We start from the raw sequence: 20,466 nt of genomic DNA on the forward strand, positions 1-20,466 counted from the left end.
GGAAGTCAACTGTATAACTGGTAAAGAAATATGTGTCTTGCATTAGTTATACGTGTGAAGGCAGCCCTGTTTAAGGAAGTTTTTAATGTCTGATGTTTTATCATGTTTTTAATATTCTGTTGGGAGTTGCCCAGAGTGTCTGGAGAAACCCAGCCAGATGGGTGGGGTATAAATAATAAATTTATTATTATTATTATAATTATTATTATTGACAGCAGAGAACTCTGATGGTTACATTCCAAGGCATGTGCAAAGTGCTATAACAGCAGGGAGTCCCCGTGAGAGCGATGCAGCAGGTGCAGTAACCAAGTCACTGAGGCGTCAGTTTTACTGAGGATGTCTGCCTTTGTTTGGAGACTATGTCACCTCAGACAGTGGTGGGTGTCTATCACTTCCTGTCTAGTGTTCATACCAAGAGGGGGGAAATCCCTTCACCTAGAAAATAAAGAGAACTAGCTCGCTGTAGAGGATGACAGCCTATCATTGAATAGAATCATCTAGTCCAGCCCCCTGCAATCCAGGAAGCATCCATGGCAGATGGCCATCCCACCTCTGCTTAAAAACCTCCAAGGAACGGAAGTCCACAACCTCCTGAGGGAGCCTGTTCCACTGTCGAACAGCTCTTAGCTTTTGGAGCACACACAGTGGCTAAAAGCTCCTCTTCCCTGCTTCTTGGGCGGCCCTAGGACTGGAGAGCCAGAGACCTTGCAGGCAGTAGGAAAAGTAAGGGGTCTTCGTGCGCCCCCGCCATGGCTCCCGACCACCCCATCGCTGTTCTCCTCAGTCCCTGGCAAGCACAGCTGTGTTTCCATCACCATCAGCCCTAGCAGGATACTTGGAAACACCTGGATGTTTGGGAAAGGCGATTTCAATAGCGTGTGCAGACCACGTGCACGCTTCCCTCAGTACAAGACTTGCATAGCTAGGATTAGAGGTTTAAAGATTTCAAGGCACGCAACCACCTTTTGCTCTTTCTGCAAATTAAAATCCTCTTGCGTCGGTAGGACTTCCCAGTAAGCAGCCTTTGCGCCTCTGCATTTCTCGCATTAAATTCCTCGGGACTTTCCAGGTTTGAGCCCGGGCGCCTCCTTTCCTTTGCCATTTTCCAATACCCTCAAAAGGAAAGGCAAAGCCGCCAGGGAGCCCTGCGAGTGGAAATCAGACAAAAGCGCCATCTCGTGGCCAGAGAAATCCCACGACTGCAGGAAAAACCAGAAACTCAGTCCGCTTATTTCGCTCGCTCCGAAGCTCCTACATACCTTCGGCAGTAAGAAGACAGTCATTCTCCTTCGGAGCGGCCAGCACCCACTTTCTCTCCCCAGTCTACTCCATGCCTCGGCGCGACAAGTGCAACGCAGCTGCAAAGCGGCCAGCCCCAGCTGCATGTCAGCCTGGCAGCAAGAGCAGCCTTGAATCTGAAAGTGAAACTTGACTGGGGCTACTGTTGACAGGCCTAGCCAAAAATAGGCAAGGCATTGCTAGGAAATCATGTGTCTGTAAGGCAGACCAGGCTGCCTGCAGCTCAGCATCTCTGAATGATTTAAGGCAAGCCCAGCCAATGCGCACCAACTTTGCCCAGCTGGATCAGTGCAGGCTTATCTAGGCATGCTTCAGCACACCTTCCTGAGGTTGGGCATATATAACTTTTTTAAAAAGAAAAGATACAGGTTAAAGGAAACATGCAAAGGGTGCGTATTAACACGACAGGCTTAAGACAGCACGGTATCTCTACTTACTGATAATCTTAACACTTTCTTTCTGCTTCAAATTTTCTTTTTGATATTTGTAGATGAAAAGAGAAAATAACTAAAAAGTTCCATAATCAAGAGTTACATTGAGGCAGAAGGCAGACTTCATCCTTTATACTTGTGTAAGCAATGAGCGCCTTCCATATTTTCTTGAATGGTTCCATTATCTTTTGCCCCCTGGTTACCCCTTAATATTTGTGTTGATTTCTCTAAAAGATCACGTTGCCAAATCTTTTGGTCCCTCTGGTCGATATTTATGTTCTGAAGCAACTTCCACTTCTGAGCTGCACCCGCTCATACAGTCAGAAGGAAATGACTCAACAGTGTGAAGACTTAGATCTTTAGGAATGATATTTAAATTTCTATCTAGAAACGTATTAAATAATACTAGTTTGGGTTTCTCAAATTGTAGGGGGATCTAGAAGTATTCCCTGGAGCAGGATCTTTTTAAGACCAAGGACTGAGGTATTTTTGATTTGTGGAGGAGAAATGTGAAAAAGGAAAGCTGATGATCTTTCTTTTCTGAAGCAGGATATATTGGTAGGGAAAGTCAGAACCACATAGAGTAGTGGGGTGCTTTTGTTTTGTTTTTGCAGTTAGCTTTCTCCTCTTGTATCCACACCCAGTTCCCTTAAAAAACTCCAAAGCTCTCCAAAACTGTAATTCCCTCTGTTGACCCTGCCCTCACCAAGACGAGTCAGGTAACCTCATAGAATTGCAGAACTGTAGAGTTGCAAGGGACCCAAAAGTTCACCTAGTCAAACCCCCCGAAAATCAGGACTTTTCTAACAGCCCTTTAGGCCTTTGCAGGTACCTAAATTTCCCTAGTCAGTACAGAGGGTTTTAAGTATACAAGGAGGTTTAGACAACAACAGGCACAGCAATGCAGTAAAACAGAAACCAGGTTTATTTTTAGGAAACAAAAGAAGCACATGGCATTCAAATGAAAAAAGAAAGAAAGTTTTCCAGAATTTGGTGGAAAGGTGTCCTTTCTCTGACCCAGAGTGGTCTGAGAAGGCAAGACACTCAGGTGCATAGTGGCAAGATTATCAAGGCCATTTCCTAAAGCTTGCTGTCATTGTGGCAGTTAAGCAATGCACATAAACTGACTCCCAAATGGGGTTTGGGGGCGTCATAAAAATGGAAGCCAGCAAGCCAGGCTCATGCGTTCCCCCTGTGGGAGCTGTTGTCCTGGTTGGAGAAAGCTGATCAAAGCCATCACACATCCAATATAGATGGGCTCAACACTGTAGGGAGGGTGTTGATCCCTTTTTGAAGCACTGTGCTCCGGCTGTGGAGACTCAGCTTCTTGTCACACTAAGAGCCAGGGATTCCCAGAGCTTTTCCAAGAGAGTTTATCCTGCAGGAGACAGTCAAGGAGAAAACTCGCAGACAGAGCCTCAGTCCTGGCAGGAAATCCATCTGGGATCTCAGGGAAGGAGATGGAACTAAACGGGCCGCCAGCTCTCTTGGGCATCCAGATTGCTCATACACCTGGATCACCTTTATTTTTCTTTCTCCTCTTCCTTCTACAAAGTAGTCTTCAGAAACTCTACAAGCAAATGGTGTGGGAAGCCAAAGTCCATCTGGAGAATTAAGTGTCCCTGGATGGGGGGAAAAGTGCAGGATGAGGTGGGCAAACTGAATTGCAATGGAAAATGCACAGGATGGTAGGACACACCTTTGCCTGCAGACAGGACAACAACTGATAGAGCAACAACAGACACATCCAGCCCAGTTTTCGGGCAGGGAATGCTGTGGAAGCTGTGGACATCAAAAGTGCAAGAGTGTCAAACTCAGTGTAGTGCAGAAGCACCAAAGAAACATTTCTAAACCAGTTGGCCAGGGCCAGCCACCCCATGAGGCAAGATGAGGCAGCCGCCTCAGGGGCGCAGGCTTTGGATGGCTGGGAGGGGCAGCAGATCCAGACTCCAAGAAGTGTGCTGCTTATCATCTGCTGTGCTTATCAGCCTCCTCCTCTTTCCTGTGCTGTGGGCCTGGCGGCATGTGCGCAAATAACAGTGGGTGTGGGGCAGCTGGGCACATGGCAATGGGTGTACAGCGGAGGAGGCAGGGGCAGCAATTTTTGTTCTGCCTCTAATGGCAAAACATCCAGGGCCAGCCCTAGGGTTGACACACACAGCCTGGGACTAATAATAATAATAATAAATCATTTATACCCCATCCATCTGGCTGGGTTTCCCCAGCCACTCTGGGCAACTCCCAACAGAATATTAAACACATAAGAAAACATCAAACATTAAAAACTTCCCTAAACAGGGCTGTCTTCAGATGTCTTTTAAAAGTCAGATAGTTGTTTATTTCCTTGACATCTGATGGGAGGGTGTTCCACAAGGCAGGTGCCACTACCGAGAAGGCCCTCTGCCTGGTTCCCTGTAACCCCACTTCTCGCAGTGAGGGAACCGCCAGAAGGCCCTCGGAGCTGGACCTCAGTGTCCGGGCTGAACGATGGAGGTGGAGACACTCCTTCAGGTATACTGGGCCAAGGCACGTTTGACACACTTCGACTATGAATCTGGTACAGCCAATGTGCTTGGTTCTGCACCCCGCTGTACTATTGGCTCAGGAATCTGTCTTCCAAATGAAATCAACTTCCAAATGAAATTCCACTGCTATGGAAGGGCCAAGCACAAAATATTTTTGCTGTTTGGTCACTGACATAGTGCTGGGTGATATATAAGCCCCAATACATCAAACTGTACTTGCCTTTTTGGTTACTATCTCAGGATCAATGATGTCAAAATGGTTGAGTCCTTTGCTGCTCAACAGGTAACTTATGTTCCTCTCAAATCCTGTGAAACCAAATTGAACCAGATTTGTCTGATGTCACAGTAATAACCGTGGTTTGCAGCAATGGGTAAGTAGTGGTGGTTGTTTTGGGCGGGGAAGTTTTCTGGGACTGATGCTAACATTCATTACATTGCACCTGCCTCCCATGAAGCCTGTGCAACATAATGAGGCAAAAAGTCGTGCTCTGCTGAGATGTATATAATTTAGTCCCCACCCTGTCTTTTTATTGTAATTTGTTATAAAATAAATTAATTGTAAGATTGTATTTTTAAATTGCTGCCCTAGGATCTCATGGTGAAAGGTGGGCAAGAAATGGAATTACCACTACCACCACCATTTAGTTTTACAGAAGCAGGGTCCCTCTTGGGGAAGGCTGTAGCTCAGAGGTAGAGCCTCTGCTTGGCATTCAGAAGGCTCCCGGTTCAAACCCTGGCATCTCCTGGTAGGGCTGGGAAAGACTCTGTTCCTGAAACTGTGGAGAGCTGCTGCAAGTCATTGTGGACAGTTCTGAGCTAGATGGGCCAGTTGATCTGACACTGTATAAGGAAGCTTCATCTGTTTTCGGGGTCATAACTGAGTGGAAGGCAGGGGCAGAGATCTACTATGATCCCTTCAGGTCTTCGGGGGGGGGGGCAGAAGTGACTTTAGACCACATTGCTATGTACACACACACACACACACACACACACACAATGGGTCTAGAAGACACAATTTGAGTCACATGACTCAAATGGATTATTTTTGTTGTATATATTTCAACAATCCCAAAGTTTGAGAGTCAGTAGCACAGATGTTGAAGAGGTTGTGGTAAACAACCCTACCGAAGAAGAGAACAGTAGTTTCCTAGACCTCACTGCTGGTAACAGGTCAAGCTTCAGGGACCCACAAATGTAGGTCTGCCACTGGGGGAAGAGCACATACTTTGTGTGCACAAGGTTCTAGGTTCAGTCCCTGACATCGCCAGATAGGCCATGAGAAGAGCCTGCCCCTCTTTCCCAGGGAAAACCTGCTCTTTAGTGTTAAATCAGAGCAAACATCCATCTGGAGAAAACCCGAATTTGCTCTGATTGAGCGCTAAAGTTTCCCCCAGGGGAAAGCAGCAAGACAAGAGGAAGTGTGGGGAAGCCATCTGTGTTCACGCAGGAGATCTCAGAAACCCAGCAACAGGGGTATGTTGTTGGCTCAAAGGCCTGCAACGTGGGTTTTTTTAAAAAGAGCCCTGGGAAGTCATTTCTGAGCCAAGCTCCACTGAAGTGAATTCCCTCACCAACACACTTGTTTTGCCTTGCTGCCACTCAGGACTCAGAGCTACTACACTGACACTTAGCAAATAAACTCACTTGATACCACTTCTGGGATCCCGGCAACTGAGACGATTTTCTCCAAAATGTTCTTTAGAGTTTCATCATTCTGAAATTAAAACATTGCAAGCAAAGTCATTAATTGCAGAAGTCTTTATTGTTATTACCAGTTCATTATTTCTACCCCTGCCGTTGATGTATGTGGCATTTAACAACATGCTGCCTGGGGCTGATAGAAGCTGTACCCCAAAATATTTGGGGTATAGATTGGGGAAGGGCGGACCAACAATTGATTGTAGATAGTAGATAGTGCAACCCTATGCTTTTTAAAATATAGGTATAAGCATATCCTTAATAAAGTTTTCTGTTAATTATACAAACAAAATATAATACAGTAACTGAAACAAAATATGATTTGCGCTTCTGCAAAAGGCTTTGTGCTGTGGGGGATGCAAAAATCTCCCAATGCTTCAATCCCTGGACAAATTTGGTGGTTAAAGCAGAAGATTGTTTTATGGTGCCAAGCTGGGCTTATCTTGAGTGAACCCCTGTCCAATTTTCCCAGCAGCAGAAGGCAGAAGAATTGTGACATGTGCGTTGCTTTGAAATGCTGAACCCCTTCCCATATATTCTTTCAGCGATTCTCACAACAACCCTGCCAGGTTGGACAGTGCTCTTTCGGTATTTATCTTAGTACTGATGCTACTGCAACATCTTTGGTTGATAGATTCACTGGTACATCCAGAGAATATTTGACAGGAAATTCGTGGAGCAAAAAGGGGAGATTAGTTTCAGCTCAACACTTTAAGCACAGAAGCATGAATGCTGGATACTCACCACAGCTATATGCGCGGCACGTTTAAGCTTTTTGATCTCTATCCTGTAGGGAAATAAGAAGCCAAGTGTGTAAGCAAGTGTGAGCAGGCACCTTTCCCAGCTCCTTTTGCATACCCAGGAACTCTAGTGGCAAAGCCACACCCATTCATTTAAAGCACATGACTTTCCCAAAGAATCCAGAGAACTACAGTAGCCCTGGACCCACAGTTCCCAGTACCCTTAACAAACCACAGTTCGCAGGATTGGGGGGGGGGGAGTCACATGTTTTAAATGTGCATTGGGTATACTTTAAATGCATGGTGTGGATCTCCTTTAGATGCTTCCAAGTGGCTTGTTTATTCAGCATTCTTTTTTGTGAGGAGGTTATGCATCCTTGTAAGCAATTGTTATTCCAGGCTTCCCAGGGCATTTCCCTGGCACTTCTCTCATCACAAAAAGTCTGCTTTTGGGGTGCCAAAAGCACCCCAGGTACTGGCACCTGAGGTTGCCAGTATGTGATTGAATCCCACCTCAAAACAGTGACCGCCTGGAAGCCCCCATCCTCTCTCTGCACAACGGAAGCGCAATACGTACATGGCCTCGGAGTGATGCAGGTATAGGTTTTTTTGCATATACGAAGCTTGGACTGTGACGGTGACTTCCTGCAGGGAGGGAAAGGCAGAACGGAAAGGTTTGTGAGTGCATTTAAAAAAACATAGAAGGCATTAGAAATCATGACTTTATTGGTTACTTTGGTTACATTAAAGAAATTGCTTTATAAGAGGACAGAGAAATGATGGTAAATTTATTAATAGCGGCTCTTATGTTTATTAATAAGAACTGTGTGTGGGACAGGAAATAAATCACGTCTCTTGATGAATGGATGATTACAGATTTACAGGAGACATTTAAAAACTGACCTATTAAGTTAGAACACGTCAGACAATCCAACAGCTGATTTATTGAAGAATTTAGGGTTTTTAATTACATGCTGGAGTAATAAAAGTTGAAAGCAGCTGAGAAATCAATGAGAATTCACAGGGACACCTTTCCCATTGTCCCTCTCCCAGGTGAGATGGTCTCTTTATGGCAGAGCTCCTGAGCTGACTGATCCAGCAGTGCTCTCTTCCTGATTCTCTGAGCCCACCTGCATCCTAACAGAATTGTAAGGCCATAGCTCCATGCAAGAGCATCTGCTTTGCACCCAGAAAGTCCCGGGTTCAATTTACAGCACCTCCAAGTAAGACTGAAAGAGATTTTTCCAGAAACCCCAAAGAACCCCAGCTAACCAGTGTGGACAATACTGAGCTGGATAGACCAAGGCTTTGGCTCTGGATAAGGCAGTTTCCACATCACATGCATTTGCAAATGGTGGCTGATTTGTGACCAGTGGGCCTTTGGCTCCTGTCTCCAAAATGCAAACTGCAAATTCACTTACCTTTTCGAAATACAAAGCTACAGAGGGGGGACCTTCGCCTTGCAGAGGAACACTGAGTTCCACAGCCACAGATGACTTCACAATGGTTCCTTCGGGCTGGAGGATAATCTGAGGAGGGTCAAGGCTCCACACCTTAGCCAGGGAGTCATTGTAGGAGGCACCCTGAAAAATCTGGGGGGCATAAAGACAGACATAGTGTGGCTGCTGATGCCAAGCAACAGAAATTGATTTTAAGAAGAAGAAGAAGAATCAGACTTGAAAATAGTTCAGGCAATATCCAGGCAATACCATGTGCTACCTACTCGTCAAATGATAGGTTGGGATTTGGTCAAAAGTTACCTTTTGCACAATCTCCTGCTGAGTTTTCAGCTCTTCAATTTCAAACATTTCCTTTAAAAAAAGACACAAAAGATGAAGAAGTAAAATGTACTTGTATTTCCTAGCATCACAGAACTGTAGGGTTGGGAAGGGTGCTAAGGGCAATCTAGTTCAAGCCCTGCAATGTGGGAATCACAGCAGTTCTGATGTACTAAGTTCTACTTCTATGCATGGAATCATCACCACCACCACCACCACCACCAGGGTAGGTTAGAGCAATGTATAAATATACAAGATTAAAATCAGTGAAAACAATATGCAATCATGAATTGGGTGGGTGTACACACACACGCATATGGAAAACTCAAGTGAAGAGGTGAATCTTCCATCATATAACAAAAACAATGAATGTATCCAATGCACATCCCTAAAAAGGGAAATTCACAGCTTATGTGTCCCAAGCACAAGAAGAAATTGTATGTTGTCTTACACATGTGGAATATATAGAAGGTTGGGTGGGAAAAGCAATGAGTTGAATGAACTTTTGTTTGTTTCCTTTGCCCTCCTTAAAAGGGAGCCCCTTTTGAGCACTTTTAAGTACCGTATTTTTTGCTCTATAAGACTCACTTTTTCCCTCCTAAAAAGTAAGGGGAAATGTGTGTGCGTCTTATGGAGCGAATGCAGGCTGCACAGCTATCCCAGAAGCCAGAACAGCAAGAGGGATCGCTGCTTTCACTGCGCAGCGATCCCTCTTGCTGTTCTGGCTTCTGGGATTCAGAATTTTTTTTCTTGTTTTCCTCCTCCAAAAACTAGGTGCGTCTTGTGGTCTGGTGCGTCTTATAGAGCGAAAAATACGGTATCTTGATTTGAGCCGGCAAAAGGGACTAAATCAGCAACTTGGGTGATTAGAGGCTGCAACTGACCCCCAGCACCACCACCTGACCAAGAGGGGAACTACAGGGTGGTCATCCACACTAGCAAGAGAGACCCTGATAGGCCAGAGTGGGTGCCCTGAATCCCAACCCCCGCCCCCCTATAAGAAGCTCCCTGGCCCAACCAACTGGGTGAAACTGGTGCTTCTTGCTAACAGGAGATGACCACGCCTTGCCATTCAAACCCCACAACTGAAGCCAAGTCAAATGGCCACCTGCAAAAATTACCTTTAATTTTTCCCCTGTGAGTGTTAACTCCAGGCGCTTATCTAGAAAAGCTGCCAAGGCCGCAGAATTGAGGACTTGGCCTGAAAACCAGAAATAGACCATTTTGGAATCAGTCAGCAGAGACGGTGTGAAGGCAGAGTCATGGAAGATGCCTGAATGGTTCTGGTACACGACGAGGCCCTTTCAAGAGAAGAAAATGTGAGTGGGCTTTATGAACTGAAAACCAACTGCAGATGTTCCTCTGAGGATAGGGGGCTGCTTCTTGCAGAGAGGCAGGGCTCCTCCAGACTGGAGGTTCTCTGCAACATTTCACTGACACAACAGTAGTGCATTAGCAGTGGATTCATTCTGGAGCCTCCACACATCATTTTGCTGTATTCGGTCTTCTGCGATACTTCCCCAGTGTAACAGCATCGTTGACATCTGGAGGGGTGACTCCAGTGGTATAGAGCAACAAAAACAGGACACACACACACAACCCACAACATTTGCAGTACGAAAAGTTTTGTGATTTCAGCAGAAAGTGATGGGACAGGCACTGAATTGGTATTCCCCCAAAAAACATTTGTAAGTGCGAAAGGGTTATTGAAATGTGGGAGTCACACATAACACCTCAATGTCTAGAGGGACCAACAATCTCCTTGTAGGAAAATGCACCCAACACATTTGCTTGTGTTTAAAATTTTTTAAACAAGACACTTCAATACCACTCAAGAACAAAAATATAAAGAAAAACAGCAGAAGTAAACGCAAACTGAAATTACGGTAAGCATACACAAAGTACAAACCCTCCCTTTCATCACAGCCTGTGGGCAATCTCGGCAACAACTGTTCCCTCTTCACCTGGTATTTAATTTAGAAAAATCACATAGCATGATCGCTAATCACCTCATTAACATCCCATGTAGTTAGAGGCCCCAGGGATGATGCCTCATGCAAGTGATGAAGTAGCAGACAATAGTCCGGAAAAGCTTGCGTCATAATAAGTATGTTTGTTTTAAAGAAACTTTGCTGTTGTTGTCATATTGGTTGGTGACAGGACCAGCCCAATATATTTTGGTACCTGAGGCAAACCACAAAATGGTCTTCCCCCTGGCCAGGGGAGAAGGGGTGAGTTGTTGAGTTGAGTTGAGTATCAACACCAGGAACAAGAGGGAAAGAAATATCTAGATCAGGATCTGCTGCCCCTATGGACCCTGCCACCTGAGGCAGTTGACTCACCTGGTCCCATGGGTGGGCCAGCCCTGGTTGGTAGAAACACCAAGACTTCTGCTGAATGGGACATTGTGCACAGAAGGGCACTGGGAAAATGATGAGTTCAGAATCGTAGGATGGAATCATCCACCTTCCACAGGAATTGCATGGAACTCCTGTATTTTTGTGACTGAGAAGAAGGCTATAGGCATATTAGACCACTAGTGGGTATCACAGTCCTAGAGGACAAATGTGGCCCTCTAGGCTTCTCTGTCTGGCCTGGTGGGGAGGTCTCTGCTAAGCCACACCCTCACTGGCTCTCCTCCAGGACTTCTGCCGCGCCAGGATGTGCCTTTCCACTGCAATCCTCCCTCTTGCTTGCCTCGATGGAGGGCAGAGAGGTGTATGTGTAGAAACCTCTGATATACAGTGGTACCTCGGGTTAAGTACTTAATTCGTTCCAGAGGTCTGTTCTTAACCTGAAACAGTTCTTAACCTGAAGCACCACTTTAGCTAATGGGGCCTCCTGCTGCTGCTGCGCCACCGCTGCACGATTTGTGTTCTCATCCTAAAGCAAAGTTCTTAATCCGAGGTACTATTTCTGGGTTAGCAGAGTCTGCAACCTGAAGTGTATGTAACCTGAAGCGTTTGTAACCTGAGGTACCACTGTACATTGCTTCACCTACTTTTATGGGAACTGTCATTTTATCCCTCAGAACTACACTTCCAAGCACTCTTAACTACTGTTCTCGGGGTTCTTGAGGGAAGCCATTGTGTGGAGGTGACCTGGCTCTCACCTGCAGCAACTATAAAGAGGCAGGGTTTGCGTCATCAACAATTGCCCTTTCCTTCACGCACGGAAGTTTATTTTGTGGGAATTGTCTTACCTTGTGGTGCGATTCTATGTAATTTGCTTTGATTGCCAGAGGTGCGGTCACAGAAATATCTACTCCGATATCCCCATCTTTAAGGAAGTTGGCTACCAGAAAATTAAAGAGTGTGCTTTTAGAACATGTTGAGGAACGTACTAAGTTAGAGCCATGGCCCTTCTAGTCCAGCGTCCTGTTCTCACAGTGGCCAACCAGATGCCTGTTGGAAACCCGCAAGCAGGTCCCAAGCACAAGAGCCCTCTCCACTCCTCCTGTGGTTTCCAGCAACTGAAATTTGAAAGCTGTGGAGGCAGAGCTCAGCCATCTTAACTAGAAGCCATTGATAGCCTCTTCCTCCATGAATTTGTCTAATCCTCTTTTAAAGTCATCCAGGGTGGTTGCCATCACTGCCTCATGAAGGAGCAAATTCCGCAGTTTAACTATGCTGAGCTGCATGAAGAAGTCTTCCTTTTATCTGTCCTGAATCAGCTTCATTTGATGCCCCCAAATTCCAGTGTTATGAGATAGGGAGAAAAACTTTTCCCTAGCCACTTTCCCCATGTCATACATAATTTCATAAACTTCTATCATGTTGCCTCTTCTCTAAATTAAAAAGTCCCAAATGCTGCAACATTCCTTCCTAGGGAAGTTGCTCCATCCCCTGGTCATTTTGAGCTAAACGTCATGCTTTTGGCCATGTTTTGGAGCCATGGGGTTGTTTTTGGTGAGGGCATTTCCTCGTGTTCAAGCAAAGCATGACCCAAATGCATCTTATCCCCTGCAGGATACTCCCACAAGTCTTTTAGAATATAATACTCCATTCCTCACATGGCCAGTGGGCCTTAAAATTAGGACTCCAGGGAGATTCGGCAGGCAGCAGGATCTGTCCCAGCCAACCCTGCTACTTTACTTTTTTCTAGTTTCTAGCTAAGGACATTTGAAATCCAGTTGGGTGCAGATGCAAAGTGTGTGGACTGAAGTGTAGCCCTGAAGACTATAGCAGCAGACTATACATACCACGTGAGACTGTTATATAAATGGAGGAGTAAGAGCTTTTAATAATCATTTTTAGAAATGGAACAGCAACAAAAGTGAACAGAGATTTACCTGACGTCTCATGCACATAATCTGCCAGTAGCTGAGAAATATAGTTAATTTCTTTACACACCTGTAAAAGAGGGAAAATAGATGTTCAAACACATGTTTTGGGAAAGGCTGTACCTCATTATTGGAGCAACAAGCAGATGATCCCAGGTACAGTCTCTGGCATCTCTTGCTAGGGCTGGGAGAGACCCCTACCTGAAATCCTGGAGAGCTGCTGCCAGTCAGTGTAAGCCGTACTAAGCTAGATACTAAACTAGATGGTCTAGCTCAGTATAAGGCAGTTTCCTAGATGACTGACAGATGGATGTGTGAAGCAGCACCATTGAATAGTATTGTGTGAGTTGGGACAGAGGAAGAATTAAATTCAGTTCACATCTAAACACAAATTTATGAAGTCACGCTTTCCAAAACAACATGCAAAATGAAACACAAACAGCCTCCAAAATTCGCACTTCTCAAGACTTTGCAATGCAGCTCTCCAATCAATGTGTACAAAAAATGCAATGCTAGGGCAAAATGCATATTTTTGTGAAAATCACCTGGAAATACGTCCCTAGTTTAAAAGGAGATTGAGGCAGAGATTGCAGTCTGCAAGGAAACAGCACTTTTGTTGTTGTTTCCCAAGGACTTGAAAGCTAAATCCTGAGTCACTTTTTAAAAGGAAAGCCAGATAAATGATTGTTTCATTAAGATCATGTAAATTAGGTCTTTCCATATCTTCATTTGCCAAAGTGCAGCCTGATTAATCAATTGCCCAGCATGCATGACATTTAACAGACATCAGCCCTTTCCATGTCTCTTACCTGGTTTTTGAGAACGAGCTTCAAGGTAAACGAGATGAAGTTTGTAAAAAGCTGTTTTAGCCATCCTGGGCTGCATGGAGAAAGACTGGATGTGAGCTCAAGAAGTTCATTATTACAACACATTTGGATTTGGATTTTTTTATCCTACACTATCTAATTGGCTATAAGTGAGCTACAACATAAAGAGAAAATCTAAACATAAAATCCAAATGCAAAGATGATCAAAATGCTAACTATCAAGAGCACCTTTCATCTTAAAGCTTCCAAAGTCTAATTCACCCTGGAGACTGGGAGTCAGGGCAAGCAAGTAAGCCTTGCAGAGCACTGCCTGCTCTACCATTAGGCAAAGTGAGGCGCCTGCCTCAGATAACAGAAGCTGTGGGGCTGGGGTGGCAGACTCTTGACTGTTCCTCATAAGCCACCTCCCAACCATTCCGCTGCCCATTAGTCACAACCTGGCCTGCCCCACTTAACTAGCCTGCTGCCTCAGGTGTGGTGGTGTATGCAGGCCCATCAGTAGCGTTGAGGTCAGATTCAGCTGTCAGTCTAGTGGACTTCTGGGTGTGGGATTGGGAGGGGCTGCCATCTTGTACTTTGCTCTGGGCAGAAAAATGTATTGGGCTGTCCTTCTTAATAAGGTTTATCTTAAAAGATGCTCAAGGCCAGACTTGAGGTACTGCTAAACACAAAAAAATTAAAATGTCTCTCTGTTTTTGTTTTCAAGCAGCAAATGTGGAACCCTCAATTCTGAGGCAGAATTTCAGTCAGGACCAGCCTGTAAGTGTGAAACCTCCCCTTCCCATGCAACAGGATCATGAAGAAAATGCCCTTCTTTTGGGATGTGGCATCACTGTAGCAGTCAAATACAACATTTCCTGTTTGCCCAGAGTGGACACACAGGGGGATGTTACTCCACACCTGTCACAGGTGTCTGGAGCATCCCTGTCTGGAGCATCCCCCACCCCCGCGTGTGACCAGGTAGATGGTCGTGACCCTGTAAAAGGGCCAGACACGCAGCCACCTTCCTCTTTTGCTGCTCTCTTCTGATACTGATGCTATTTTGCTCTGTGCTGGCTCTCAGCCAGCAGCGCATGGGTTCATTCCCATATGGGATGAACTCAAACTCTCTTCTGTAACTTCAAGTTAAAGTCTACCTTCAGGGAACCTACTGTGAACTGAATCTAAGTAAACTTCTTATCATTATTTTTAAGAAAAGAGTGTTGTGTCTTTATTCTTTTAAAGCGGAACACAGGGGATTTACCAGGAATAAACGCAATCTGGACAAGCCAGACTGGATTGCTTAAGTAAAGAGATTCAAACGAATCTACCAACTAGCTTCCTGCAATAAACTGAGGAATGTACTCTGCTACTGACTCACTAGTGTGAGAAAGGATAATATTTAATCAATATATCCCCTCCTACTGTCCACAACATTCCCACACCTCTGCACAGGTTATTAATTGAAACTACTACCAATGATGTGTTTAACCTTATGGGAAGTTTGGCTTTTAGGCTTCTGATTTCATGGTCAGCAAAATGGGAGGTTGATAGTGGCAAAGCAGCTACATAAGACTACACAAGGTAAGACTGTAGCTTGGTGATAGAGTACACCAGAAGGTCCCAGATTCAATCCCCAGGGTAGGGCTGGGAGAAAACTCTGCTTGAAACCCTTGAGAGCTGCTGGTCAATGTGGACAGCACTGAGCTTGATGGACCAATGTTCTGGCTCAGTATAAGACAGTTTCTTATGTTTCTAGCCTGATGAATATGGAAGTCCTTCAAGTGAAAGTCAGGCACTATTAAAACCTGGTGTGGATTTCAGAAAATGAAGCATACTCTTTGTCTCCTTGTAGATGCAGGGTCAGCTTGTGGAAAGTCAGGTAACAGTCCGAGGTGTCCACTATCACACGCCCGTCATCCGACACTGTCCAATAGAGAAGCAAATGCCTCAAGTTATTAGGAACCAGGAGTCAGTTGGGTACTCCCTTCCAATAGTTTCCCCCAGTTTTCCAGGAAGGGGGTAATAAACCAGAGATAATAAACCAGACTTTACATCACAGGAGAAACTGGCTTTCCTTAACCCCTCCCCCTGAATCTCATCTCAAGGAGACACCCACCTGCTGCCTCTTGCGTATATTAAGCCCTCATTCTAACCAGTCTCAATAGCCAAGGATATTCCGCAATTACTTACACAATTTAACGTTTATCTGCAGATCAATGGATGACTCAATTTCGAAGTCAATAGAATGGATGAGCTTCACCCTGTGACAATATTTTTAACAATGATAATCACCAAACAACATCATCTGTTGCAGAGATGCTCTCAGTGTGATATTTTGCGAACACGTGGAACACAGGTAGAATTAACCAGGAAGGATGGTGTTTTTGGAGCAGAGCACATGCGCTGCTGCACACATGTTGTGCTGTTTGGATGTGATGCAGTCAGGGGTTGTGTGGTAAATGCAAAGCTGATGTTTCCATTTTCACACCTGCATCACCTCCCCTCCCCAAAGGACCAAACTGGCAGGTGCGGACTTCTCTGGAAATACTCACAGCCAGCCACCCACGTAGCCATAGCTGAGGGTTCCTTGGAAGGAAGCAGAAACATTCTGAATTCCGATGTCGATGGCGTCATCCTCCTTGAGGTCAACTGTGGTGTTTTCTATCGTCAGTTCTCCAATATGGATGCTGCAGAAGGGAAGCAAAGAATGGCTGGCTTAGTACAATTGAAGCAGGCTGGGCTCTTTTGCTGGAAGAGGCACATAGACACCCCCAGGTCCCCTTGGGATCAGATGCCTTCACTGACCACATCCAAGCCCTCCCATTGCTAGTGTAATCCTGCATGGTAGCTTTAGCTGTGGGTCACACACAACACATCATATACAGAAGTGACACAGTTGTGGTCTAGAGTCCTGCACATCTTATCATAGCCTTTGGCATCAGCTTTCCCTGAGCTTCCAGATGTTTTGGATTGCAGCTACCATCAGCCCCAGCTAGCAAAGAAGCGCTTCTGCTTCCGAGTGTCACATTCCTCCAAGTGTTTGCCTCCTTCATTTGGTGAGCTTCCTCTTCCCTAGAGGCACCCCCCCCCATGTCACTCTTCCAGGACAGGCTGCTCTGCTCAATCCAGAAATTAATAATCAAGTAAGTCAAAATGTGGGTAGGTGGGGCTGAAGGTATTGCACCCAGTGGCGTAGCGTGGGTTGTCAGCACCCAGGGCAAGGCAAGTAATTTGCGCCCCCCCCCCCCCGCTGCACTGTCCCTCCCCCAGATAGTCCCTCGCTCTCTCTCCGCACTGCACTGCACGCCTGGCACCCCCCCACACACAGTGGGCGGCGACCCGGCGGCTCGGATCGGATTCGCACAGTCAGCACTGCAGTGAGAGAGAGTGAGTGAGCCAGGTAGGGGCAGAGAGCTGTGAGTGCGAGCGCCCCCCCCCCCAGATGTTGCGGCCGGCCCCCCTGCACCCCCCACGCTACGCCACTGATTGCACCTTCTCTTCCAGCAAAGCAACCAGCTCACACTTGGCACATTTCTTTTCTCTCTCCCTTTTAAAAAAAATATATGTGTTGCATTGAATTTCAGTAAATATATATTAAAGGCAAACAAAATGTGGAGTACCATCCTTCAACCACATAATAGACATATTTTCAGTATGCGGTACCAAAATAGATTAAGAGACAAAATCTCTCCATAAGAGTAGTTGTCTTGCAGGTGGTTTAATTGGGAATGCAGATTTATTGGCATAGGAAATGAACAGAAACCAGGCAACACCCAAGGGTTTTTGTTTTGTGGTAGCTTGATCTCTTACCACTATGCCATGCTGTGTTGAACATTCGGTTAAAACTACCTCCCAAATCAAAGCAAGCCAATTTGTAAAGGCAGACCTGAACAGTTTCCCATCTTGCAGCAATTCCCCTCCTTCAGCAGCTAGTAAAATGCTACCAGGTATTTGTGCATGAAGTAGATTGGGGACCCATTTCTTTCTCTTTTTTTACTATCCATTTCTATGAGGTGCTGCTGCTGTTGTGGTCCAAACCATGGGCTCAAACCTAGTAGCTGAAGACCAACGAGGAGCAGATGGGATAGGCCTCTGCTTGAGGAACTGGAGGGCTGCTGCCAGTTGGAATATGCAGCACCGTTATCTGGCAAATAGTCTGACCTGGGATATGGTGCAGCAACTTTTTAAGAGCCCTATTTTAAGGCAAGGTGAAGGCTGGCAGAGAAATTGGACCTACTTCATATTTAAAGGCAAATCTACCAAATGTGAACTTTCTGAAACAAGATGCAAACTAAAACCAGACCCATCCTTCAGAATTTGCAGTTTTACGAATTTTGCAATACAGTTCTCCAAACAAATAGTGAGAGCAAAAAATGCAAACACAAACATACACAATTAGCACCGTAGTGAAAATAGCGTACAAAAAATGCATTTTAATATAAAAGTGCATGACAAAATGCGTAAGAGCTGATTTCTGATTTTAACATTTTAAATGGTGTTCATGGTATTATTTTACATATACAGTGGTACCTCGGGTTACAGACGCTTCAGGTTGCATATGCTTCAGGTTACAGACTCTACTAACCAAGAAATATTACCTTGGGTTAAGAACTTTGCTTCAGGATGAAAACAGAAATCGTGCTCTGGCGGCACAGCAGCTGCAGGAGGCCCCATTAGCTAAAGTGGTCCTTCAGGTTAAGAACAGTTTCAGGTTAAGAACGGACCTCCAGAACAAATTAAGTGCTTAACCTGAGGTACCACTGTAATTGTTATAAACAGCTCTGTCCCCACCCCCAAAATAGTGGTATTCTGTCTTGGTCACACCACACCTGGAGTACTGCGTCCAGTTCTGGACACCACAATTTAAGAAGGATATTAGAAGCTGGAACGTGTGCAGAGGAGGTGACCAAGATGATCATGGGTCTGGAAACTAAGCCTCATGAGGAATGGTTGAGGGAGCTGGGCATGTTTAGCCTGGGAAAGAGGAGACTGAGAGGAGATATGATAGCCATTTTCAAATATCTTAAGAGCTGTCACATGGAAGATGGAACAAGCTTGTTTTCTCCTGTTCTGGAGGGCAGGACACAAACCAATGGATTCAAGTCACAAAAAAAGTGATACTGACTAAACATCAGGAAGCACTTTTTGACAGTAAGAGCTGTTCGGCAGTGGAACAGACTCCCATGAGAGGTGGTAGACTCACCTTCCTTGTATGTTTCTAAGCAGAGCCTGGATAGCCATCTGTATTGTATGATCTAGTTAAGATCCCTGCATTGCAGGGGGTTGGACTAGATGACCCCAGAGTCCCTTCCAACTCTACAATTCTATGATTCTATTATTTAAATCATTTTTATAAATAAATTATATTTGGGGGGAAATATTTGCAAAATATATATGCTAGGCAAAAGTGTGTATAAAATGTTTGTTTTAAGAGAATCACACTAAAATGTTAGCAAATAATCATAAGCACTTAAAAAAAAAAAGGCATACAGATGCAGCTATGTGGAGAACCAAACTTGAGACTAGGAAAATGAGAAACAGCAAAACAGAGCTAAACAGGTTTACGATGGGAGGGATATAAACACAGTGGCGTAGCGTGGGGGGCGGGGGGCGGCCGCACCGGGCGCAACATCTGGGGGTTAGGGTTAGGGGGCGCAAATCCACGGGTTAGGGGGCGCAAATCCACAGGTTACGGGGCGCAAATCCACAGGTTAGGGGGCACAAATCCACAGGTTAGGGGGCGCAAATTACTTGCCTTGCCCCGGGTGCTGACAACCCATGCTACGCCACTGTATAAACAAGGGAGCTTAAGTAGAGCCACACTTACTTTTTCAATCCATAGGCAATCTTCCCAAGAAACCGCACAGACTTCTCCCCCTTGATGTCTGGGTAGTCTGCATGCTGGAAGGCTGTCTGTATGACATGCGCAGTTTTCTCATTGACTGCCAAGAGAGAATGCGATCACAGCTGTGAGGGACAACGGTGCTATCAGTAGAACTGAATTCACCCCACAATTCAGCGCCAGCATGCCAGACCTAATACGGTGCCTCCAGAGATGGCTGGGGCCAGTGAGAGTCACCGGTCAAAACATCTGGAAGGCACCAGGTTGGGGACAGCAAGAGCAAAGGTGACTGATATTATAAACACACACGGGGAGAGAGTGAGAGAGCTGTGATGACTTACGCACTAGTACAGCTGGCTTCGTCATTCGGAAGACAACACTCGTGTCGCTGTAAGATGATGGCTCAGCACTGCAAGCCAATGAGCTGCTGAGCAGACTCACTAACATAATCAGGATCCTTGCCATCCTTTTCTGATACTTGCCAAAGGCAGAATGCCCTCGAGTTGCAAATCCCGGGAGCAACCGCCTTCCACTGTCCCCACCAGAAAGGTAGCTGCCTCCCTTGTACTCCCCATGGCTCTCTACTCCTCCTCAGGCAGGACATGACCCACTTCCTTGCTTAAGACCAGCCTCTTTGTTTTCCTCACGTTCTTGCAGTCCACTTAACCCCTGCAGAACCATGACTTTGCCTGTCCAGAGACATCTGGAGCTGAATATGAATTAACTAAAATCTGTGCACATCCAACACACATTGAGAGCATGTGACTTTCCCCAAAGAATCCTGGGAAGGTAGTTTGTTAAGGGTGCTAGGAATGATAGCTCTGTAGGAGGGAGCTACAGCTCCCAGGGTTCTTTCTACTTAAGTATGTGGATCTTCTCCAAGTCTCTACAGCAGGCTCCAGATGTTTCGGATGTCAGCTCCCCTCAGCCCAACATGCTGGCTGCTGCTGATGGAAGTTACAGTCCCAAACATCTGGAGGGCATCATGTTGGGGAAGCCAAACACTCTGTTCTCTCAGTGGCCAACCAGATCTCTCAATGGGAAGCCCCTAAAACAGACACA

At 45.6% G+C, this 20,466-nt stretch overlaps 2 protein-coding genes and 1 long non-coding RNA gene across 4 annotated transcripts in view; 1 reads left to right on the forward strand and 2 right to left on the reverse strand.

Annotated features, from left to right (window-relative positions):
• Positions 1-1,435, reverse strand: part of NLRC5 (NLR family CARD domain containing 5) — a 51,522-nt gene extending 50,087 nt beyond the window's left edge. Inside the window, exon 1 of one of the 2 annotated variants that reach the window (XM_083452833.1) lies at positions 1,260-1,435. The gene's annotated coding sequence lies outside the window, so the exon portion shown is untranslated. The remainder of the gene's footprint in view (positions 1-1,259) is intronic. The other variant, XM_083452835.1, reaches the window with a different exon arrangement.
• Positions 1,436-2,632: 1,197 nt separating this feature from the next.
• CETP (cholesteryl ester transfer protein) lies at positions 2,633-19,988 on the reverse strand. Its single transcript, XM_083452923.1, has 16 exons — positions 19,746-19,988; positions 19,390-19,504; positions 16,115-16,249; positions 15,753-15,823; positions 15,398-15,485; positions 13,563-13,632; positions 12,763-12,823; positions 11,674-11,765; positions 9,593-9,772; positions 8,454-8,504; positions 8,115-8,285; positions 7,271-7,338; positions 6,698-6,740; positions 5,900-5,969; positions 4,476-4,561; positions 2,633-3,352 (listed from the first exon to the last, which is right to left on the reverse strand). Exons 1-16 carry the CDS (start codon positions 19,867-19,869, stop codon positions 3,278-3,280), a joined length of 1,500 nt encoding a protein of 499 aa, XP_083309049.1. The 5' UTR covers positions 19,870-19,988; the 3' UTR covers positions 2,633-3,277.
• The window catches only part of LOC310683263, a 418,618-nt gene continuing 411,798 nt past the window's right edge, over positions 13,647-20,466 (forward strand). The window contains exon 1 of the long non-coding RNA XR_014514336.1: positions 13,647-14,482. This is a non-coding gene — a long non-coding RNA (uncharacterized lncRNA). The remainder of the gene's footprint in view (positions 14,483-20,466) is intronic.

Source organism: Podarcis tiliguerta (assembly GCF_965153285.1).
Source record: "Podarcis tiliguerta genome assembly, chromosome: 8".
NCBI lineage: Eukaryota > Metazoa > Chordata > Lepidosauria > Squamata > Lacertidae > Podarcis > Podarcis tiliguerta.